We start from the raw sequence: 25,549 nt of genomic DNA, 5'->3' as shown, positions 1-25,549 counted from the left end.
TTTTTTCCCTCTTTCTATCCACTTCCAACTACTGCCAATTTCGTTCCTCAACTTTTCCGTTTGTTTTCGGGATACTTTTCAAACCAATCTGATGAAGACAATTTATACTCTCTCTCTCTCTCTCTCTCTCTCTCTTACACCGTTATACTACCCATCATAGCCATTATCGACATTACGTCTAATATGTGCTACCTGCCATTGCCAATATTTTCAAAGCTCTATATCATTATACAGCTTTGAGATTTTCTAGTAATTCCTCCCAATATATGTCTATGGAACGAGAGAGAGAGAGAGAGAGAGAGAGAGAGAGAGAGAGAGATACATGGATCGATCCTTATGACGAGAAGCGTAGCTGCGTGATAAATTGAAAAACAAGCCAATAGAGAAAAGTCAAATGGAAGGTCTTCGTGTTTACTGGGGGAATTTGGGAAGAATAAGCTTGACGCCATTAAAGTTTGATCGTTGAAGATGTAGAAATTTATACAAATGCATCGTAAATATCTGAAGAAGACTGCGGGTCCTCTCTCAGATTCGAGCTGCTAAGGATGAGACTCGGTGCATGCTTCGCTTTGCCGTTGTTAAACTTGCAGCCAATAAATCAGACCAACTCGTATAAATTTGTTACCCGCAAAATCGTGCATAGACGCTCTCTCCCATATAGGGCAAGCTTCCCTCTCTATTTCCACCTCGACTTTACCCCTGTACACCTCTATATTTTCCAACACTGTTTTATCTCTTTCCGTTCTCAATCTCCTTTCCTCCCAACACCCCCACCACACCTACACCACCACCCTGCATCCTATAGCTATACACCACAGCGTCCCCCTTGCCGCGCCTTTACTGTCGTTTTCTACGTGCATTTTTATCCGTTGCGTAAATAACTATGTGGCCATAAAACCTGATATACCGCTCTTACAAATTTATATATTGTTCATACGATGGATGTTACCTCTTGGAAGCCGTCGCTCGATCAGCAAGGCCTGCCGGACTTATCGATCTTTTCTACCAACCAACTAACAAACAACCATCCACCATGAATATTTCCTTTCCAGCGTATTCTATTATTCCTTTTCTTCCATCCACTCGAACCCTTATATCTTTATTCGATACTTTCCGTATTCCTTTCGTTTCTCTTGCTCAATCAATTATTACAGTAAAGTACACTACTGAATTAAATCTTATACCTTATGGCTTTGTGACCATAAAAACAACATTCATGTACATATATATAAGCAAAGTAGGGGAGATTGGTGTCAATTGTTGTCAAATTAGGAAAATCTTAAATTTCTTATAATAAATGTCTAGCAATTAGAACTTATTTTTGTTCCAATTTTATTATTTTCTAGTATATACATTCGTATCTGATTTTTTTCGTTTTTTAAAGGGAAACACTAAGTTGCAACGTATTTATATCTCACACACAATTCGAGCTGCTGCAATTGACACCAGGGCAGTGTCAATTGTAATAAGGTAAATATCGATTGTAATAGATACGTTATTTTAAATAACAGTACGAGAGGCTATCTTATATGAAAATCAACTAGATTTTATTATTAATGCTTTAGAAAAGTAAATATAGATGATATAGAGTGCGGTATCGATTCTAACATCCTACAATCGATATCTCAAAAGATATTACAATTACCTCTTTCATTACTATTTAGAGATTTTAAGTTTTTACAATTAGTAAAAGCATAGTTACAACAATTATTTTTATCAAATGATAGTTTAAGAAATTGCTGTTACGATATTAATTTGAAAAAATTGAAGGAGGCTACACAATACCGAATATAAAGAAAAGTATTCTGAAGCAACTTGAATGTCATAATTTAATTTTATCGCCACCTACAAGCTATATAAGCATACTTCATAAACAATGATGATATTTACTACCTAGTTTATTTGATTTAGGTTTCAATTATAGATATAGCTAAAAAATGTTTTGTAACATTTGACACCTGTAACTTTAGAAACAGGTCTCTCTCTTCTATTATGATCGAATTGTGGATGTTTTGCATTTTCAAGTGTTTGAGAGAGAGAGAGAGAGAGAGAGAGAAGCATAGGGGAAACTCTCTTATCCCTCTGGATAGTTTTTTTCAATTTGCTATAATTCAGTGTAAAATACTGATTTGGACTATGTTACTTTTTTCTTGCATATACATTGACATTTACCTTTGAAATTGTATTATCAACATTTAGATCTGTTAAATTCATTGAAAGATTTAATTGAATTAAACAAAATTAATAGATGTTCAAAGGTACATATGTAGACATGTCCGAAGGTACAAGCCAAGGCATATTACAATATAAATAATCATAGAAATTGCACTTGTTAAGATTAAAATTTACAATAAAAACCAGCTTCAGCCAATTAAAAATACTAATAAAAACTAAATAGAAAAAAAATTGATCTTGCCGTATATACAAAAATTACAACTAAATATATATTTACTCATAGAGTTTCACTTTTCATGCGAAATCGAGCACTGTTGTTAAAAAAAGACACTTTAAAGCGAGATGGCTAATAGCCAACTAAAAATATAATAGGCTTGCGTATTTTGACAATAAATTTTGGTCGATTAATAAATTTTATGTTATTGTATAAATAATATTAGCCTACCCAGAGGTACAAAGATCTCCCCTACAGTTAAGAAAAGTGTGAATTTGAAGAAGATAGCTATATATCTCGACCCGGCTCAAATATTATTCATTAGTAACGGATGGCTTGAACAGTCTTGATACCAAAGTAACGTAGCGAAGTAATTTGGTGAAGCGGATTACGGACATTAGTACTACCTAACGGAGGTAGGAGAGCGAGTTGGGAGGTAAATCAGTTGAAGCAGAGAAGCAGTACAGTTCTGATCAATGTTGAGCAATATCCAATCAAAGCACATTGAACGAAGGTTGAAACAGAAGTAGCAAGTGTAGGATAGTAGCTATACTTGCTCCTCTCTCGCTCTTCAATCCCCTCCCTTCCTCTCACGCACACACATTCTATTTTACCTTTTACCTACTCAAACTCCGCTACTACCATTCGCTCGGACCAATGCTACTCCAGTGATTTAGCTGCTTCGCTAATTACTTCGAATGGCCGTTCTTGTTTCACTTACAATAGTATATATATATAGACTCTCCTAGTATTTCTCTGTCAGTATATCATGAACTTTAACCCGACGTGATAGACGCTCGTCACACGACTAAAATCGATTAGTTCAAATACTATTTGATTATTTGTTCGTATTATATTAAAGTTGATGAGAGAAAAACTAGTAGTTAAACTGAGGTGATTCTACAATAAGACCTAGCCTTGCGATCAATTGGACAGTGACATTGGCGGGAGACATATGCACATATATGGTATAGTGTCCCTTTAGAATAATGTACAGACGGTTCTCTAAACGATCTTCACACATTGACAACGATAACTTTCTAATTAGAAGGTTGTCTGCCGTTAATTAGCCAGAATGATTAATGATGACGGATATACAGCAGCCGGGAGAGTGGAGGACGTTGGATGGTGGCTAAGGTGGGGAACTAATGCTTCGATGGTAGTGGGAAAGTGGCGTGTCGTATTATCTCGGGAGGGAGTGGATGGCGCTCTGCCGGTGCTCCTAATCAACGGATCGCACCCTCAGGAGTCGGAGTTCTGACAAATGAAAAAAGGAAACAGGAGAAAAAGAGAGGGAGCGAAGGTTAAAGAGACGCTTGCGCGAGCGCGTGGTACAACGTGCGTGCTCCTTAATTAAATTTCTGCTGACCAAGAGTACTTTTTCTAAGAACCGACACTCTTATACATACAATAGAGATGTACCAACACAGATCAACCTTTCTTCTAGCTAATGCTCTCACCTCCTATATTTATATATATCAACTTATTACTTGCTGTCACGCAAAATTGTAATTGAGAAAACTCGGAGCGTTATTCGATTATATTATATACTTACTAAAATTCATTTAACAGATTACGGGCCATTAAAAAGTTTCTTTTTCCTCCTTCTCGCCTCAAGTCATTTATGGAAATATGCAGGGTGAAACGACGAAATGAGAATTTGATGCTATATATTTGTATATATAGCAATGGAGTTACTGTTTTACGAGCATTTATATATCCAGTGTTGGTAAAACAAAGGCTTTTTCCATTAAAATGTCAAAGGGATATTTTATAACGAATATAATGAGTATGTGGGTGTTTGTATCAAGTTATTTATTATGGAGATATTTGGTAGATAGACCTGGAGCATCAGGGCTTAATCAAATATGGCAGGTGGTTTCGATGCGTTCTAAAGCTTATTTAGACGTAGCTGAGAAACAAGGGAGGATCGTTTATAACAGTATAAAATGTCGGTTGCATAAAGCTCGACCTTCCCAGCTTCTACCATTGGCTGTATCACATTTTCCTGTTAACATATCAGTAGCTCCGGTAATCATCTCATTGAAGCAGCTTCCACACGCGTGACTCTCTCATATCCTGTTCACACCTACAAAGCTGTTACTTTACTCGCAAAAACACCAGTTTCTTGATTAAACACAAATAACTAGAAAAGTGGCAGTGGACTTTCAATTTCATAATGAAAAAAGTAAATGCCTGATAATACACAGATATAGCAGGTACTGAAAAGGTACGGGTCAGGCAAGTGCAAACTTGCCGTATCGTTGTGTTTTTGCTTTGAGGATACACTGGAGGAATGAAGCAAATAAAGCACAAAGTAAGCTGAAATTCGTTTAATACGTAGAAAAAAGGAGCAGAGTACTTAAAATGCATGTGGTAATATCTGTTCTACCATTATATTAAGTGTCTCTAAAAAGCTACATGAATAAATAATATTGTTGCTCCCCAATTAAAGTCACGAGGCTGATGACACTGTAAAAGATTTAACACTAGTTGCTTCTATATACTATACCACTACTCGCTATAAGTATATAAGTTGCATTAAACTCGTCGCACACTGCATTTAATAAACCTGAAATACAAAGGAAATTGGACGAGAGAATCTTCAAACAACGTATCGATATAACGATACAAAAGGCTTAACAGAGCGTTGCTCGTATAATTAGGCTCCGCAACTAAAATAATTAGTTTCACCCTGTGCTATCCTTTTACACATATCCGGAAGCTATTAAATTTTGCAATGATAATTTCTCTAACTTCAGGATTTAGACCAAAGTTGCAAAGCAATTTAATGTCAGTAAGCTACTATGCCACCTAAATCTTGGTTGTGATAGTCATAGTAGTATAATGATAATAATAACAATCTTTGTGCAAAGTTGGTACCGTGAAATCTCAGACTCCATTCTCCCAACCCTTCTATTGTTCCTCAGTTAAGCTTGCTAGAAAGTATAAAATTAAGCGAGTCAACAAAGTGGTAAAAATCAAAGGATAAAAAGACAGTATATGGAGGTATAAATTGTACGTACACTCTGGGAAATCGAATCGTTCCAAAATGTAAACACAATTTAAAGGTGCATTAGTTAGCTGGTGGACAAGACTTTTCCACATTGTTCAGCCTACCAGGCTTAGCACCGAGTCCCAAGCAATAAAAAGAGAGGCAATAAACCGACCGAGAATGACTAACCCTTATATACCTGTACTCGAATGATCAATCAAAAATTCTAATTTTAATATTATTAATTAAACATTCTTAAAACTGTTATCAATACATTGCTTTTATTTTTAAGATGAGAATGAGCTCAAACACGAGGTTAATCGGACGATTATTTCTGTATTATGTGTATCCTGTAGTTCATATTTTATTAAATTCTAATGAAACTATGTTTTATTTTGTATATCTGTAATTTGATAAATTTAAATATATATATATATATATAAAACAATATAGCAGAAAGGATCGATTAACAGTTATCGGAGTTAATACGATGTCTAAGAAAATAGGAATTTTTGCAACCTTTAAGAAAGGGCGAAAAATAAATTATGTATAAAAATATTATTAAATGATGAATAAATATTTATTTCATTTAAATATATATGTAATTAAAGATATGTGTAAATACTTTAAATTCCTATCTAAATGATTCAAAAGAAAAGTTTTATTAAAATTAAATAATTTGATAACTGCATGATAAATTTAATACAGAAATAATCGTCCGATTAGCTTCGTGTTTGGACTCATTCTCATCTTAAAAATAAAAGCAATGTATTGATAACAGTTTTAAAAATGTTTAATTAATAATATTAAAATTAGAATTTTTGATTGATCATTCGAGTACAGGTATATAAGGGTTAGTCATTCTCGGTCGGTTTATTGCCTCTCTTTTTATTGCTTGGGACTCGGTGCTAAGCCTGGTAGGCTGAACAATGTGGAAAAGTCTTGTCCACCAGCTAACTAATGCACCTTTAAATTGTGTTTACATTTTGGAACGATTCGATTTCCCAGAGTGTACAGATATCTTAAAACGCATACATTATTACTCGTGCGATATAAATATCGATTTAGAAAGAAACGTTTAAGCTGTTTAATAAAAATGTATAGGGAATTGGCGAAAGAAGATAATCTTGGAGAATGTGCAATGAAGCGTTTACGCAAAGCTGATAATAGTCGATAAATTTGCTCGGTGTGTAATTGGATTATCGGCACAGAGATTCAATCGTGGAGCGACGCACTCGATAGGGGTAATTCTGCGCGATATCTCGATTTATGGGGGAACAATTCTGACTCTTGCCGCGCCGATATAGCCAGAGGCTGATTTATTTTGTCGGTGGTATGACTGGAAGGGTGCGTTTGGAGGCGCCGTTGGTTCTGTTAATAATTCGCGGTGCTTGTTGCCCACGGGCTTTTCATCCTCTACAGCCCTTCTATATTTTTCCTTTACCATTTCTCCCGCGGCAATGAGGATTCTAGTGGCTGCAGTAACGCAAACACACCACGCCTAATTCGGTTAGTCGCTCCACAAAAATTATATCTAATTAGGTTCCGACAGTTTGCCAAGCGGCCATTTCTTCCGACAACTTTCACCCTGCTCTTTTCCCCAGTATTCATCCGCACTTTATCTAGCTCTCGATCTCTTCTTCGTCATCCTTTCATCCCTCCATAGATCCTTTCGACCAAACTGTCCATATTTTTTAACAAAATCTTGATCCGCTTATTTTCAACGAGCCTTCCTGCATCATATATAATTAAGTTACGTTATTATATAAATTTATTTTTTAGATTTCTTTATTTCTTATAATTGTATTGCGAATAGCCTTGAAGAGCCTTTTAGATGCCGAAAATGCCAACATTCACGGTAGAAATAAGTAAACCGTGCATGGAAGTGCGTTATACTCAGTCGCGAGACCTTTTCTTTCTTTCACGCCGTGATTGCAGGGCACGACATTTCAATCTGGTGAACGCTAATGAAAAACTATAATGTCGTCTCTGAAGGGACACGAAATAATCTTTGGTAAGGATCAAAACTATCATGGCACACGACGAGGAGAGCAGTCATATTTCTGCAATGTCGTTATAGCAGTTTGGTTAGCTGTAACAATGTGATTTTTAAATTTTATTCTTGAGATATCTATTGAAGAGAAATAAAATCTTTCCAATTTTCTCAACGATGCTAGTGTGTATAAAACATTTCGATACAAATGTTGAATACATTTCCAATCTAGCACACAAACGTCCTAAGTACATACTTAGGACGCTCCGAGGATATCCACACTTGCAGTGGACATATGCTAAGGATGTCCCTCGAATGTCCTGTGCCATCAAGAATATAGACATTGTATAGCATTACGCCTTTGCACCCTTCAGTGTCACAGCAGCATCCTTGATATGTATAGACGCGAGAGCAATATATTTACAGAAACTAGCAAAAGCATTATTATTGAATTATATAAGTTAGGTATTTTTATTTAATTCCTTCATTGGCTATTAGCTTCGCTGGATTTCTTCCGTCGCAAAATAATTACTCAACGCACCTTGTGTGTAGATTATTTATTCGTCTTGTTTATTTACTAGTTGGTCAGCGACTACTTAGAATCTCATACGAAGGAGAACTAATAATCCTGATTTGGAAAGGGAAGCATTTACAGATAGCATGACAACTCACTAATAATGATTGAACAATTCTTCGTATATTTCAGGGCAAGGAATCAGAATAAATTTAACAATATGTATACTATACAATTCTAATAAAGAAGATCCAGAAACGTATAATATTCTTCGTTTAAAATAATATTCCTATCCACTATATAACTAAAATGACACGAACGAAAATACTGCAATCTTCTTGTATAATATTCCCTACAGTCCCTTATCCTGAAATCACATATAATCAAGCAAGCAATTTTATTTTCCTAGGGTCGAAGAAGTACGTTCTGTTCACGCCCTTCAAACATACGCTCTCGACAACGAGCAGTAAATACGCGTTGTCTTTTCTCTTCTCGTAAGGCAGGATAAGCGGAGGGCGGAAAGCTCGAAGATTTCACTCGCACTTTCAGGAATGTCCTCGGGAGACTACGTGTCTCAGGACTCAATAAACCTCTCCACCCCCTCGCTCAAAGAAGAGATTTTTCATCCCGCAGGTGTCTTCGTCGCGGACGCTTGATAAAAATACGAATCCGCTTTCGTCCTCTCTTGCCTTCCCTACTATGCCAAATTTCTATCCCTCTTTCCGCTCTTTCGAACATCATTGCTTTCTCGATCTTGGCCAATCGGCAAAGCGAACAAATTTGTCGCTATAGTAATATCATTGCAATCTACTGCTACAAACAGAAAATAAATAACGAGTTCAAATATATTTTATTCCATCGATCTTCCACGAAGGTAAATGATCCAATTAGCAAGTAGAATGTATTTGTGCATGCTACAATGATATGTTAATACGGATTCATATAGACTAAAAAAATAATCATTTAACTGCCATGCAGTTTTGGCTAATTAGCCGTTTTGTACAGTGTGTGAAATAAGAACAAAGACAAAGTTAAGAATAATTGTGAGCAAAAGTTATATCCCCCAATATTCCAATAGTATTTTTCAAAGAAACGTTATTTGTTATGGATACTTTTCTACGGTTTAATATAAGAAATACAGAAAAAAGTTTCGCGTTAAATATTCGACGAGTTTTATATAGTTGGTAAAATATCTACTTTTTTGCCGACTGTGTACGTCATAATCCTTGAATAGTTGGTTGCTGCGAGCAATTCATTCTTATTTGTCGAAATTAGAATTCAGCATTTCAGCATTTACGAGGGAGAGGCGACAGCGACGGCCAGATAAGAGACACATTGCTGCAAAGTTCTGTCCTGCCAGCTCACCAATGGATAACGTAACGGCTGGGCTGGCTGAGGGTAGCATAAACTTATATTAAACAATAAAATGCAAATAGAACGCTTTATATCGTGGCCACAGTGAGCGGTCTGCGAGTCTCTTCAAATTCAGATGACTTCAGTATATTTGTCAACATGCGCAAATACATCTTTCCCCGCATCACGGTATTGAATTTTCCTTTAGAAATTGTATAACTCGATGAATCAAGCAACAAATTCTCCTACAAGGTGGTTGCAATTAAAACTTTCCATGAGACGTATTTACATTCATTCAGACTATTAGATATTTTTCTCTCGGGATTCGTACAGTAATAAGACAAGAAAAGATATCGATCAAAGTATCGATAGATTTGTTTTCGTATCCTGCAGCTTCTTTCGACCAAACTCCGTTTGCTTTGAGGAGTTAATCTATTTTGCGTTTTAAGCAACGAATCCTAGGCAACGAATAATTGTAATTTAAAGCAGTTCTTCTTGTTCGACCTTCTGGGCATATTCAGTCATTCTGCCGTTAAAAACACAACCGCTGTGCAATTACATTGCAAGTTTATTCTGTGGATAGTAAAGGGGTTTCACCTAGCGATAAATAAAACGTAAGCGATTTCAGGGAGGAATAAATTGTAGCATTTCCTGCTACTGAAAGTTAAATAAAAAAAGAAAGAAAAGGAGGAAGGAAGGAAGGAAGGAAGGAAGGAAGGAAGGACAATCGGGGCCAGGGTCGTTACTGCTAGCTGCGTTTGAGAAAAAGGCAGCGAGACATAAAGTACATCGTTATAAATGCGTTTGGTACACGCAAACCGAATGGTCTTTAAACCGCAAAACCCTCGCGTGGAAAGAATCCACGTAGTACGATCCGGCTAAGAAAATAGAAACGCAAACGTGACTTGCTAACAGTCATGTCACGTTATCGTCACGTGTCTTAAAATGAGAGTGCTTCCTCCCCCGAAAAGAAGCACGCGCATTCCTTCCTTTTTCGATCCTCTCCCGAAGACCAAGGAAATACGTCACGTGATTTATTTCAATCCTTTTATACCGAATGACTGGAATTAAAAGAAATTTCAGGCTACGTCAACTACGATGCACTTGCAATCTATACAAGCTATACCATTGAGCTTCCTAGGCAGGAAATTTTATATTGAAAATTTGCAGTAAACCGATCGAGGGACGCAGTGTTTACGGTTTCGGGATGCAGTAGCCCGCTGATCTGGGTCTAGGATACTTGGAAAGGTAAAATACGAAATACAAATGTAGCTCGTATGAACGTATAGTATCCGGTAGAATTTGCGGTGGCGCATTCGGCCCATTGGTGCGACACTTGGAATGCGCAACCTTATCCAAATCTATGCGAGCGCTTGTATACATGTATAACGGTCGCGAGCGAAGGTTTCCCGCATTTGAGAATCCGAAAATTGCATTCCTGCGTTATACTCGTGGCCCTATATACATGCATGCATACGTAGCCGTGAGAACGATTCCTGTCCGGTGCTTTGCCGGAAGCAATGAAAGGAGGCAAACTTACCGAATTAGGTTGCTTCATAGAAACGCGTAGTTTCGTTTTCAAATCGCAGCTATGCGCTTCGAAACTTTAACCGTCAGAAATGAATTTAGTCAATTTGAAAGGAGATATATTATAATAGACGTAATGACAAACTCTGTAATGACGTTACGCTATATAAGCAGCTTATTCCGCACATTCTACCTAGGTACATCGATGCGAGAGTTCCAATTATTTCAAATAAAGGACTCGCACAACGCCGACAACTTCTTATTAAAAGAAACTTTATTGCACTCGATTAAATTACAAGTACTAATAATCCATTATGAAATTGTTTGTATGCAAGTGTATAGAAATTGGCCATAATTTGACAGGCTGGATAACCACTGTTGATGGAATCGAAATTGAAATTATTCGAGCCTTTATTAAAGAGGGAGATATAAACTGGAGCAGGAAATCGAGATTGCGATCGCGTTATAATATCAAAATAGAAAAAGTCGATTTAAAATCGGATTGCTAAATGGCAACCCGTGGGACGCAAGATTATTGTGCGTACAAGAGATTTACCGCCTGTAGCCCTTTGCTTCGGCAAAGGACGTCATGGTAGGTCGCTATGGCAACAGACAGGCGGAAGCCAGATCCTACCCTTCCATTCTACCGGATGCAAGCACCCGATGTCTCGCTCTCTTGCATCAAGTGTTTCTCTTGTACCCTTCTCCAATATTTTCTTCCTTCTCCCCTCCCTCTCTCTCTCATCATCATCGTCGTCATCCTCAACGTTTCATCTTCACCCAACTCTTTCATCCAATATCTTTAGTATCACGTGTACCTGCGTACATTCACGCATTGCACACGTTTCATCCTTCTCCGTGCCATTCTCCTCCTCTCCATATACTCGAAGAACGAAGCTGCAATCGAGAAAACAAGCATAATGTTTCATTATAGTTCTTACCTGTATTTTCCAAGAATAAAGAATATAAAGCATTTTAACTCCTTTTGTAATAGAATTCGCAAATCGGAATGAAATTGAATTCGATAGGAAAATTCGTGGTGCAACTTTTTGCAATTATACCGGAATAAGGAGAAAGCTCGACTCCGGATATTACTGAGATTGAAAAGCAAGAAGCAAATCTTTCATCTTCGAGCGATGATTCACTCTCTTCTTATTTTAAATAATTCTTTCTTCTTAACGAACAAGTTTTTCTTATAATTTGCATTATTTATCTTCTCTTTGAATTATTTGCTCATATTTCACAGTCTTAATTTCCTCATAATTTCGCTTATTTTCACAGTGAATACGGCTAATTTCAGAGCTCTCGTTTTTTTATCTCCTTTGCATCCAATTTTAACAACGCAGAAAAATGAAATGAAAATTTAGTTTTAGTTATCAAATAAAAAAATATAAAGGCTAAATTAATTTATTAGAAAGCTGGACGCGTATCGAACGTTAGTATTAGGTCATATTTTATCAGATAGCATTATTATATATTTTGCTTTCGGCTTAATTAAGTTTATTAAAGAGATAATTTAAAAAATACCTTGACCTCTTGTAAAAGAGGCTAGCCAAAACTGTCTAATTATCTCTCTGTCGGACTTACAGTGAATATCCAGGGGTGTATCAACAGGTGGTCACCTATCTTTTTAACCTCTCTTTCGGCGTCCTTTGGAATTCCATTAGCCGGAGAGAATCTTTGAAATCTCTTTGGTCACACACGATCTTCCTGTACTTGAGAGCTTTCACACGATTATTTTCATTAATCGAAAAAATTATTTTTTATCAATAATTTATAATAACTTTCTATAATATTACAACAGTTTCAAGAAACCTGGATATTTTCAAATATTTATTTGTTGTCTTATCTAATTAAATTACATAATAAAACACTTTTATTTTTAACGTTATAACAAATACGAGGAACTTTTTTTGTTTTCCGATAAACAATATAAAATAAATGTGAGCAAATTACGTAGAGGCTAAGTGATCTTTACTCTATAGCGTATATTTCCGAGAGGTAAATATCATGGTGGTAAATGTGAGAAAGCGTCTAGTCAGGTTTGCGCGACTATCGAGTTATTTCAGTGGCGAGATAAGCGTTATCCTGGCCAGCCATCCAGCAGAGCCATGAATATTAACGATTCTAGCGTGGTAAAACGGTTAAGAACTGTAAAAGCTTCGATTGGTCTGCAGCGTGTACGTCGCAATTCGAGAGTGAAATTAATTTTCGATCACTGTATACGTATAGTATAAAACGAGTAGCTCTATATAAGCATCAAGTAATAGATAAATTATAAAATCATTGCAGTAATAGATTATTTATTCACTTTTGTATATTGTAGACTTACTGTTTGACCAATTAAGAATCGAATATCTCACGGTATACAGGTTGGAAGAGTTGCCATGGAACAATACAATCTTATTTCATAAATAAATAATTGTTGGTATATAAAAAGAAAAGATCATATGTGATTTGAAATGGAAAACACGATGGGAATTCTCTTTAGTTGTATTTTGGCAAATCGCTTATTCGTAGTTTCTCTGCCTCAAGAAGTTTGTCTGGAAATTCAATAGAATGAACCGGGAACGCGCGTCCCGTTGTCGCTTGTCCCTCTCCTTGCTTCGGACAGCGGATAATTATTCCATCGCTAATTGAGTTACGTCGCAGCCTAAATGCTCAATGAATATTCATATCCTGGCGCCTGCACCCTCCATCGTTTTCGTCGGGATGAAAAAGTTGTCGCGAGTTAAAAACCTAATAAAATTATAAGATTACGCTCTCTCATCACATTCACGGAATACGATGCGAATTATCGAACATCTTCTCTTTTTTCCCGATTGTTAACTTTGACTTTTCCCTTATGACTCTCATGAATTGGAAATTTTTCTTAAAAAGCTTTTATAAAAAGTTAGTCTTTTACTTATCTCGTATCATCTTTTTGATAAATTAACATTTATGAAAGTACTCCCGATGAATGCAAGTTTTGCATGCTTATCTATTCGCATTTCTCCCAGTAGTTTCTTGTACGAAATGTGGTGTACGTTCGCGTAACAAGCTTCTCATGTACCGAAGCTTTCCATTTAATGCACACAACTCGATCTAACAGTTGCAGGATGTACGTGCGAAGTTCATCAATCATTCCCCCTAGCGCGTAAATGCAACAAACGAGTTATCGTTTTGCACTGACCGTATCCATTAAGCGTCTATGGGAATACCGTTAATTTATAAAGTTGGCAAAAACATCTAACAGATTATATATCTATATCTTTATAGTCTGGTGAAAAAAATAGAAATAGTAAAAAAGAAAGAAAAAAAAACGCTCCTATCATTGTTTTACTAAAAAGTATATAAAGAGGTGGCAGGAACTAAGTATCATGTCTATACATATGTCTATTCCGAGCATAAGGTTTTTAATAACTAGACACAGACATTTTCTTAGATTAAATTGGGAATGGGATCAGTTGCATGTATTATTTACCTTATAAGGAATTGCTTTGCACAATTAAACGTCATGCATACGTCCGTAGAGAGTTTCATTTGAAAGTGCAATTTTTAGAAGAGCTGTTATGACCTGCAAGCAGCAAATTCCCGTAGAATAGTCTGAACAATACAATTCTGTACACGTGGTACCGTAGCCTTATGGAAGTAGCGAGACTGCTACGGGTAAGATTGTCCTGGCACTATTCAGTCCAGTATTCCAAATCGAATTACAAAAGCTCGCGAGAGGCCATAACTATGGTTACTTCACGTGCAATTGCTCGACTTTTACAAGTTGACTTCTCGTACCTTCATCTGCCTCCCCCCCCCCTCTCCCTCTCCCTCTCCCTCTTTCATCTACTTTTTACTCTCCCTATTCTCTCACCCTATAATGTTCAGTTGAATATTTATAAAGCAGACATCGTCTTGGTGGCCAATAGGAAGACCGTGAAAGCCAACGTGCGAGTCATGGAATTTCATTGTAATTGCCCTGTTCTTCTTGACTTTTCCTTGAAACGGGATCCAGCCGAATTTCATTATGCAAATCGCAATCTCTCTAAGTCACCTAGTCTTCCCCCGCCATCGCGTTTGCTAAGCTCGCGTCCTATCAAACGAATGAAAAGGACGCTTAATTTGGATAAGATAAATGAGAGACGAAATCTTCTGACTTATTCCTTGCTTTTAAATAATAGCTTTCTGATGGTACTTCTACCGAGATAAGTTTCACTCATCAATAAAACAGGCTATAAAGCAGTAAGTCAATTTAAAACATAACCAAATATACATTTAGTTTCTTCTATTCTACTTCAACCTATATAAAAGAATCGATATAGATACAGCCAAGGATTATACATAAGTCTGATGAAAATTAAGAAAACAATAAAGGAGCAATGAATATGTTAAACTGTGAAGATAAATAACCAAGAGTTAAGCTATTCGTTATCCGCTATATATATTATGAAAGTTTCGAGGAAGAATGGAGAAGCGCGTTGAGCATTGGAAAATCGAAAACTCCCTACCAAGGTTTTGCAACCAGCACAATTGTCTTCACCTTGGAGCTAAAAGCGGATTAAAGCGGTTGCTTAAAGAGTAGTTACCATATAATTTGGCAATGTAGCTAGACGCGGAAGTGGATGAAAGTTTGAGACAGGTACATTGAAGAAATTAGGGGAGGAGGGGGGGGGGGGGAGGTAGGAAGGAGAGGATGTGGTTGAAAGAGGGAAACCGAAGAACGAGAAATCGAGGGCGATTAATGGGGGATAAAAGAGGAGAGGATGTTATAACAAAAGCTTTTCCAAGCCACCTCGCGAAAGGGATGAAGGATTGGGATAGAATGTAAAAGCTACGGTATGAGAGAGCCAGTCCTCTTTACCCCTTTTCTTCCACCCCCTCCGCGTAGCTCATAACTAGCCAGTTGAGTTTCAAGGAAACCCAGAGAACGAGAGAGAGAGAGAGAGAGAGAGAGAGACGCTGTGCTGGATTCCAAGTTGGCGCCAGCAATGTTGCTACTGCTGCTGCTGCAATAGCAGAAACTGTCGAGTTAAGTAACTGCCGGTATTTACAGTAAGTTGGCGCGCAATGAGACCGCCTACATAAATACACCTAATACACTCCTTTACGCGTCTCCTTTAACTCCTCTCATTCCCTTTACCCTTTGCCCCAGCCCATACAAAGTAGTCTACGTTACCAATGTCTACCACCATCCTGTACCAGCTATATTCCTTCTTGCGGTGAATCACCTTTATAGCAACGATAGCGATACGCCATTAAACGGCTATTCGCGCTAAAACCTTAATTTCTTTATTTCTCTTCGAACCTTCATACCCCTCCCATCCATTTCCCCTCCTAAAATCTCGCGAAACTCTCTTCCGAATCATCCAAAACTATATGAAAATTAAAGTTGCCACGTGTGGTGTATATTTTAAAGAAAATAGAAAGCAGTGTGCTTCTTCGTGATTCGATGCGCTTCGTTCATTCGAATATCGCGTAAATGTATTCCGCATGTAGAGGAGAAAGATATATATAGTATATATGGTAATTAAGCGTATAGAGTTGGAATTTTTTCAGAATCGGCCAAGGTGAATATAGATGCGCAGTGAAGAACTGAGATATGTTATAGGTGTCTTTATTAGCACTAGAATAGATTCTTCTTCGGCCGCAAAGTTGGATGCTCGTGTGTACCGAAAGGACTTTTTTCTTCGTAGTGAAGAGGTCGTGACAAACAAATGCACGCGTCAGCCCGGTGTGACACCCTTTCGTGACTGGGACGGCTTGGTGCAAGGGATGAAAGTTGCGGAGGGTGGTTAAGGGGCGGACCGGGGATGAAAAGTAGAGGATCGTAGAAGCCGTGCTCAAGTAGACAAGGGACACGTCAGCCGCCATCCTTCTACTCAGCCTTTTATAGATTATTCACGTACAATGGCCGGGTGACAAGTGGTGCGGTACAAAACTTGATAGAACGGTGGCTTCTTCCACTTCTCCTCCTCCTCCTCCTCACCCACATTCACCCCCTCCAACCTCCTACGTCTCTCCCTCCTCTTCTCATTTTCCTTTTTATCCAAAGAAAACCACTCAAGAAATCTCAATGTTTCTTTTCCATAAGGCCATTATAATCCATTTCAATAAACCTGGTTTTCTCCATCCTCCCCCCCCCCCCCCTCTCCTGCCCTAAAAATTCCAAAGGTTGTCACAATCTCTTTATTGAATGATATCGCTTATTTGTCGAACTCTCTCTCTCTCTCTCTCTCTCTCCCTCCGAGAAAAGCTTCTATGTTTGTCCAAATGTCTACTTTTAATTGAAACGCAGCACAGCAGCTATAAGGATAATCTTAAAAAATATCATGATTAACGAGTTTGGGAAAAGAGCTTGATTAGGCTAGCTTTGAAAGTGTATTCTTTTTCTATACAACTTGAAGACTAACTACTGGGAGTGAAACCTGTGATTAATACTTACGTCGTCGTTACAGATAGCATTATATCACGTTTATTGAAACTGTTATTGGAATACGATGGAAACTTGGTAACGAGCAAACTTCATTTTAATGCTATTTCAAGTTTTACGTTATCCAAAAGCATTAAAACCTTTTTGAGAGGTTAATTATGGGTGTACAGTTTTTGCTTCTTCCAACAGTTTGACAGTTAGTCCGAGTTTAGTTAAACTGTATGACAATCGTTACGTAGTATTATTTAAGTATTATCAGTAATATACAGGCAATTTTAAGCCGATCGTACGTTAGTTCGATATAATTTTAATGTATGCGCATGGCTGTAAAAAATGCATGAGAAAGCTTGCCTAGTTATCGTTTGCCTTATGTAAAGGTGTATTGTGAGCGAGATTGCTGTATTTTTGCGAGTGTTTGATGTCGTTCTAGTGTTTGGTGTTTTAATGTTGATTGGACGACTGCCGATTCAGCGGGTGTTCGTTTGCCTTAATTGTTATTTCAGCCCGAGTGCAGTTCAGCGAATTTTTTTTTAATTTTTCGACTTCCAACTACATCGACGTAAAAACGTACGGTCATAAATCACGAGAGAGTTCCGCTATTGCTTCTCCTGTAAAGAGCATAAACATATATAAAATTATAGAATTATAATTATTTCCTTCTCATGCACGGTATAAAAAAGATTGAAAAATAGGGCCCGCTAATTAAAACGTACGTTTCTCGTTTAAAAGAAACGTCTAAAGCACGTAAGAATTTATGAAGCAACGCGTTATAAAATAGCAAAAAAAAGAAAATTCGTTCGTTGGAGATTGGCCGACGGTTTTACATCAGCTGAAAATAGCTGAAATAGTAAATTAGCGAAAAATTGCAATTTTAAAATAACAAAAACCTGATATATTTTCATTCCTCCGTTTACGTAGCTGCAATAATGCTAATTAGCGTAACAACAAAATTTAAAAAGAAGCTTCGCTAATATCTGGCAATGAATATAAAACTCGAATATAAACTTTGCTGCAAAATTATTATTACTCGCAATAAGAGTTTGAAGAAAACCTTTGTACATTCTGCCGGTCGCCATGAGAAAAGAAATTGAACGGTTCGAGATTAACGCGAATAAATTTGACTTTTTAGGGCTTGGATTGGGGTGTAATTTTGGAAATTGCAGGATGACCCATATCTCTCCAGCATATCTAATTGCAGTCGTGGCTCTCGATGGAAGCAAAGACAATGACAAAATTTCATCGAATCGGCCGTTGTCCAAAACCGCCCTTACCCTGTTACCACGAATAGATCTGATGTACTGATATCGCGTAGATGTATGTATGAGCGCGTGTGTATGTGTGTGTGGGAGCGCGTGCGCGTGGTTGAAAGTATACATGTGCATGCTCTAAAGCTGTATGAAGAGGATAGAGTACGAACTTGTTATGCGATAGAGACTACGTACACATACATATAGTGACAGTGAGGTGGTGCAGGGGTGGCATTCCGTGGCGATATAGTGTGAAAGTGAACATAGCTGTGTGTTAATTTCAGCAGCGGTGAGCCCACTTCGTATGTGGTTGACGGTGCTGGCCGCATGTTCACGCCAAGGTACGTGAACGACGCATTATCATCCTTATATTATAAGATGGGTAAGAGCGTTGGTGTCCTATCTATCGGTTAATAACGGTGAATTCTGGTCATCCGTAAGAACGAGTGTCACAAGAAGCTCTAAACATTAACAAAGGCAAAATATGTTTTACACGACGGAAAATGAGGCTTGGTCCAAGTACAAGAAACTTTTTAATATGATAGCATCACCAACGATCTTCCTATCGAAAGATACTTCTTCTCTCACTAATTAATATTATTTTTAAGTAAAATTCTTCAAGTTGAATCTCTGACAGAAATACCCTTGATAATCAGTGATTTTTTAAAATCGATGCCTGTAGCTTAGAATTAACTAGACAGTACCTGATAGGCGTTTAAATAATTCTTAAAGCTCCCGGCATCCAGGAGTATAGGTAAATAACGCGCGAATGCAAACCTTGCAGTGCATGCGAAATTGCTGCGTGTAGGATATTCGTAACGGTAAATCATTCTCTATTGAAACCAGATTTGCTATCGGGACACTCCGTTCATTAAAATAAAAATAATTTGTAAAATGAAGCAAAATCTGTCGTGGTAACACGAGTTATATAAGGTACGTTATGCTAAATGCGAATGCTGAGATTTTCTGGAATCGTAAGATTTAATTTTACATAAATGCAATTGAGTCTCGACGCGAAGGAAGAGGTCAAGATTTATCTACACGGAATATGCAGACTATTTGTGTTCGTAATTAATAATTTCTGAAGCAAAACTTCTCGTAGATCAACTGTTTAAGCGTGATAATGTCAGAGGCTTATGCAATTAACGAAAGCATCCTGCAAATTAGAAGTCCCGTAGAATGTGGTAGCTTTGTTCGAACCTTAACATGCATATACCTACACAAATCTGTTACTTCTCATTCTCTAACACACGTATTTTAGCGATAATCAATTTTAGAAATTAAAATTTACTCCAATTTCTTGTATTTCCAACGCATTTGTTAAAAAGTTATTACTTTATATAGCTGAATTCAATTTGCATGACTTTAGATTTATACAGATTGCACATTTAAATAAAGGCATAATATAGTATGTACTAGATTAAAATAACTATGGGTGATTATATAAAGCTGTGAGAGCAAGTTAAAGACACTTGATTATATTGTCGAAGAGTTAGAGATCCAAAATAATAACGAGAGTAAGAATGTGCTGCGACGGTTCTTAGACGCGAGAAATGCACATATCGGCCAACGCAATAAAAATTCCATATACGGAGAAATAAATAAAAGGGTGGAGAAAACGAAGGGCAAGGGAGGATGGGGTGGAAGGGGTTTAGTAGATCGAAGGGTTTTACACGGAAGTATAGGAAGAGGGAAGACGACTAAAAGCGAGTAACATAGGATTGGCACATTTGGTTCTAGAAGCATGTGTGCCCCATAAATAACATGTAAATATTTTCAATAACTGCCGAGGCAGCCTCGGCATGAAAAATGCAAACCGCTTTACGTCCGGTCCTCGCCATACCGCCAGTGTATCGCCGCTGGTTCACCCTGTACACCCCCTCCACCCCATCCACTCACCCCCTCGACCCAGCCAGAGCCCTTTGGATTCTGCGAATCAGCCAACGAGCGCCGCACCACTAGCCTGCATCGAGCCCACCCGTGCCAAACTGCCTTTTAATATATCTGAATACACGGTGTCTCACGTTAAATTTATAGCACGCTCGCCGACTGATATTTGTTTCACTTAAGCGCCTGACTTCAGCTCGCTTACCGCAGAAACATACCTAGCTGGTCCGTAGCATATACGACCTTCGCTGCCAGCTTTCCCTCTCTCACTCTACCCTCCTTCCTTCTCTCCTTTCCACTTTCCTCCCTACCCTCCCCCCCCCCCTCCTCCTTCCCTCCTTCCCATCTTCCTTGGTGCAACTCAACTCCACCCCCCGAGGCTTTAACTCGATTTCGTCCAACTAAAATTTTAGTCCTTACTCTCTTATGGAAACGCGTTACAAATTTCCTAGATATTATTTTCTAATTGAACGAGCCAAGTTCTTGCATAAAACTGCACGAATTGTTTAATTAAATGAAGGTAGATCGTGTTATAAAATATAATAAGGAAGTGAATGAGAATTTCTCGAGCGTATAAATCTAAACTTATCTTTGCTGAAAAGAAGAGAAAAATAAAAAAAAATAAATTAAAATAAAGTTGATGAGGAGTTACGATTGACGTAGCCGACAACTGTTTTCACTGACCGCTGGTATAGCTTGACGTTAGACTAAATCTTAAGTTACGGTCCACTCGAGACCTTACGATGCCTAGAGTTATGCAAATCGTTCCACTCGCTATACGTAAAGTGGAATCAACCAAAATGGCTTCGCGTAAACGTTATGTTCTCTATGTTACAGGGGCTTTGGATTCATCACTTTCGCAGATCCCGCGAGTGTAGATAAAGTACTGGCACAGGGAAACCACGAGTTAGACGGCAAGAAAGTAAGTACACCTTAAAATTTCTAATTAAACTAAGAATTCCAGGGCTAACCTGGCCTATAAATGTCCTACAAAGACTTATCGATCTTTGTAAAAACTTAGATGATCCTTGTAGCTAGATACAAACAACATTATATTCGCGAATCCATATCAGTAATTTTATTTGAGAGGAAAGTGTAATATATATACCCCAAATACTAATAGGTCAAAACTACTAAAAGTTGTCATTATTTTGGAAGATCCAACGAGGGCAACCAAATGTATAACGCAGTGCGTGATTTAGTTATTAGTTTAAAGGTACGCTTGTGTATATGTATAGGCACATAGAAATAGTTGGAAGACCAAAGTGCATCGGTTTATTTATTTACGTAAGATTTTTAATGCAAACTTTAGATTTTATGCAAGTTTTATGAGGCAAGTAGTACATGTCGGAATGCTGAAAGAATAATCAATGTGAAACTGGTATAGTGTTGGGGAGAGAAAGAGAGAGAGAGAGAGAGAGAGAGAGAGAGAGGGCAGAAAAGAAGCAGGCAGCAGCACAGGGGCAAAGAGTTTAATAATGTAGGACGCTCCGATGAAATATCGGGGTTACTAAACGGAGAAGTACGTCCTCATAGCTCTGGGAGATGGTGTACCTCCGTCAGAAAGCTTCCGGCGGTATAGGCATATCTTTCTTTATCTACTGAGGTTTTATGGGCTAGAACGCTGGAAAGTCGAGGCTTCTTTCAGCAAGGCGCTGTAATAACCGGAGTACAGGCGTACCAATGGCTGCGGAAACACAAAGATAACTATCGAAAACACCGAGAGGTCGTTAGGCCGATGAAAAACACTATTCTCCCAACCACCACCCACTCTCGCATTCTCTTTACGCACTAATTAGAGAATCATTAGCTTGCTGCAGCTAACGACCATTTGCCGCATTCGTTTTCAAAGGAGCTTGCAAACCTCCTCGCAAGTTTCGCTGCATATTGTCTTATGCTTCACGTATCCAAATCGAATCCCTTCTTGCTGCAGAACAACTATATAATAATGAAAAAAAAAATTAACTTAATATAGACAAAAATTGTGGAATATTCGAGTTCTGCCAAAAGTATGATATAGATGTACAATAGCTGTGCCAATAATGTAGGGGGGATCGGGTACAATTGTAACTATTTTCAATCGAGATATATTTTGCTGAATTATGATATGCAATATTTGTACGAAAAAAAGGCTAGGGATAAATCAAAATTTTGGCAAGAATAGTATGTTACTCAATCGCAGCGAACGCCGCTATAAAGACTAATAATATAAGATCCCCAATTGTAGCTGTAACTTGTTACAATCGTACTCATCATCGGTACAGTTGTAATAGGAAAGAAGGATGTGGTTTGTATTCAACCACCGGTCTTTCGCCGGATTTCATTTTTTTTTTTTTTTTTCTACATAACAATTTACAGTTGCATTACAAATCTTGAGATCACGCGAGCTATCTCTCTCTCTCTCTCTGGGACAGTATCATTTCTAAAACTAACTGCGCAGCCCTTTTCAAAATATTTTCTACGAAGGTCCTCTGTTAATTGTTCTTCGTACTCTGTAGCGTAGCAATATTGGAATATCTTTCTGTAGGAATAGGAATAATTGGTACAACTCTTTGAATGGAAAAGAAGAGACAATTCTATAACATGTTACAATCGTCCTTCTTCGTTTTGTTACATTTGCACCCATGGTCTCCCACTTAGCGCTTGCAATTTTCTGCATAATACAACACGTTTCAACCTCAAACCGCTTAACGATAGTCAGAGAAAACTATTCAAGCTACGCATTAAGTACACAACTGATTAATCTAAATCAACGCGTGCGAATATTATAGAAAACTGAATACGAAAAGAAGAAAATATACTTACAGGCTTGAAAAACACAAAGACAACCATAAACCTATAGTTAGACTTGAATTCTAATCGTCAGCTTTCCACAGATTGCGAAGGGCATATTTAAGCACATGTAAGCTAAGTTGCCATATTTCTATGTAGATATTTATTAGTCATGCTACAATTGTTCCGCGTTACAATTATACCCGATCTCTCCTACTTTGACAGATGAAGAACTGATTTAATTGTAATTAGCAAATAATGATCGGAAATGTTCCATTGTCAAAGTATCAGTATACAACGTGTAGTATTACGTTCGGACATTGCAAAACAATTTGAACAGATGCTTGACTGATATCCTTCGTCATCAATCGTTGCAGTCATTCCTCGGTAAATAATGAATCCCAGAAACTGACAGATTTCGGTTTTGACCGATTACCATAGTCAGTGGGCAGTGCAGAATTCCAGACACAATGAGGATGAATGGTAATATGATAATTCAACGTGATATTATTCGTATTAAGCTTGGACGATCTTTGGGACGGCGATTAATTACTTTGGAGAGAGCATGACATCATTTGGCGTAAACGTTCTTCTCGTAACGGGAAGACAATACCGAGGAATAATACCGTATGGCAGTGTGGAAAGCTAGGCAGTGGAGGCAGGCGGACAGGCAGGACATATTAGATAGGATAGGATAGGATAGGAGAGAGGGGGAAGAGTGGAGAGAGGAGAGAAAGCGGAGGAAAGCGGAGGAAAGTAGGATGGGCGTTGAGAGCCGAGAGAGATAGCTACGGACATTAGCTGTCCACAGTTCCATAAGTACCGAGTCTAGAGCTTCTGCAGGTACCCCGAATACGTATTAACCAAGGGTCCCGGGCTACGAGACTCCCGGTATATCCAAGCCCACATAAATTTCCCATAATTCGCTCGCCTAATGCAAATTGCGAGCTTGCTACCGAGCTGAACGACTCCGATAGTACGAGAATAGCGTGCATAGCCGAATATCGTGTGTCCTATTAAGCTTTTCCTCCACACAGTTTCTCTTATTCTCTTTTTCTTCCTCTCACCACCTATACCCTTTTCTCCATTTTCTTGGCTTTTCTGTCGCCAAAAACACCGAAAGCTCCAGCGTAGATTGCACATAAGCTGAAAAAAATGTCTTCTCCTCAATTTTCTCATATCACATTTTTAGAAAAATCATTTATACCCTGCGGTTACTTATTTTAAAGCATATTTTTCTACGTCGCTATAATTAGTCCTTTTATTTTATATAAATACGTAATAATAATCGGTAACGTATTATGCTTCTTCATTATGTTTCTTTTTCTTTTTTTTTTTACAAGCTGGTGTTCACACTATTTCGGATTAGATTTATTTAACGAGATATTATTACTATTTTGTAGCATTAGAAATGAAGGTAATGAATGGACGCGGAAAGGTCGGTGAATGTATCAACCATTTCCTATGCATCTCTTTAAGAGAAATCCAGGCAAAGTTTTATACTGCGAGCAGTGTGAACCAGTCTCTTCTACTTGCAAGTTTCATCGCATTAATTAGTGGATCGCTTGTTCTACTCGCGTTAATGAACACTCTCGTACACGATTCTGAAGTGGTCTTCAGTGGTCCGTGTTGTGCGACAAACAAAAGAGGAGGGAAACCGTTTGTGGTCAAGCTACAACCTTTCTAGCAAAAAACTCGGCTTATAAACGAACTTCGAAAGTACTGTTTAAAGCAATGCAAAAATATTCCCTTTACTATTAGACTCGTGCACTCTAACGTTAATATCGATGAATTTCAAAATCCAGTAGTCGAGATCAGAGATAATTAAACGTATATTTCATCAAGATATTGAGTGTCTAAATTTGTTCTTTCTATAGTCGTATTATCGATGGAAATTGCACGAGTATTATAAGTAAAAAAAAAAAAAAAAGAAAAAAAATGTATAAATATTAAATGACATTTGACTCTGGAGCGATCTGACTCTTTCACTGATTATACCTATATACATATAAATGAACTTATTTGAAATGAATAAACGACGAAGGTTAATAGATTAGAGGTGTTACGGTAAAAAGGTGTTGGATTTGGGAAAATCAGCAGTGCAGCGTGCAATAGAGTGATTTTGAGAATCGACGTAACAGGTTTCTCTCTATTTAGTCGGAACAATGATTTTGCAACGTGCAACGTAAGCACGTAAGCGCGCACAGCAGTGCAATGCTGATGGGCGGTCAGAATGGCCGTCAGATTGCGCTTAATCGGGCTCAGTCCTGATTAAAAAATGCACGGCTCGCACGTGCCATGCCTCTGCACCCTCATTTCGTTCCCGTTTAATCTCTACAATTTTACCGAAAATGACTAAATCGCGAGAAGTTGGGCATATATTTCGCGTATAAAAATAGCATAGTAAAATCTACGCATCAAATTTAAGAGTAATATTTTTATCCGACTGAAGCATCCAATTATGCTCTA

General features: G+C 37.8%; 1 protein-coding gene across 3 annotated transcripts in view; it reads left to right on the top strand.

Moving 5' to 3' along the window:
- Positions 1-25,549, top strand: part of Rbp6 (RNA-binding protein 6) — a 509,520-nt gene that overhangs the window by 299,869 nt on the left and 184,102 nt on the right. For 2 of the 3 annotated variants that reach the window (XM_066739196.1, XM_066739197.1), the window contains exons 4-5: positions 18,706-18,762; positions 21,146-21,230. In XM_066739196.1, the coding sequence (XP_066595293.1) occupies positions 18,706-18,762; positions 21,146-21,230 (142 nt within the window). The remainder of the gene's footprint in view (positions 1-18,705; positions 18,763-21,145; positions 21,231-25,549) is intronic. The other variant, XM_066739199.1, reaches the window with a different exon arrangement.

This window comes from Prorops nasuta, unplaced genomic scaffold (assembly GCF_024137725.1).
Source record: "Prorops nasuta isolate Cenicafe-Biocafe unplaced genomic scaffold, Cenicafe_Pnas_1.2 PNAS00019, whole genome shotgun sequence".
NCBI lineage: Eukaryota > Metazoa > Arthropoda > Insecta > Hymenoptera > Bethylidae > Prorops > Prorops nasuta.
Note: the sequence above shows the minus strand (reverse complement) of the source record. Positions and strands in the feature narration are given on the sequence as shown.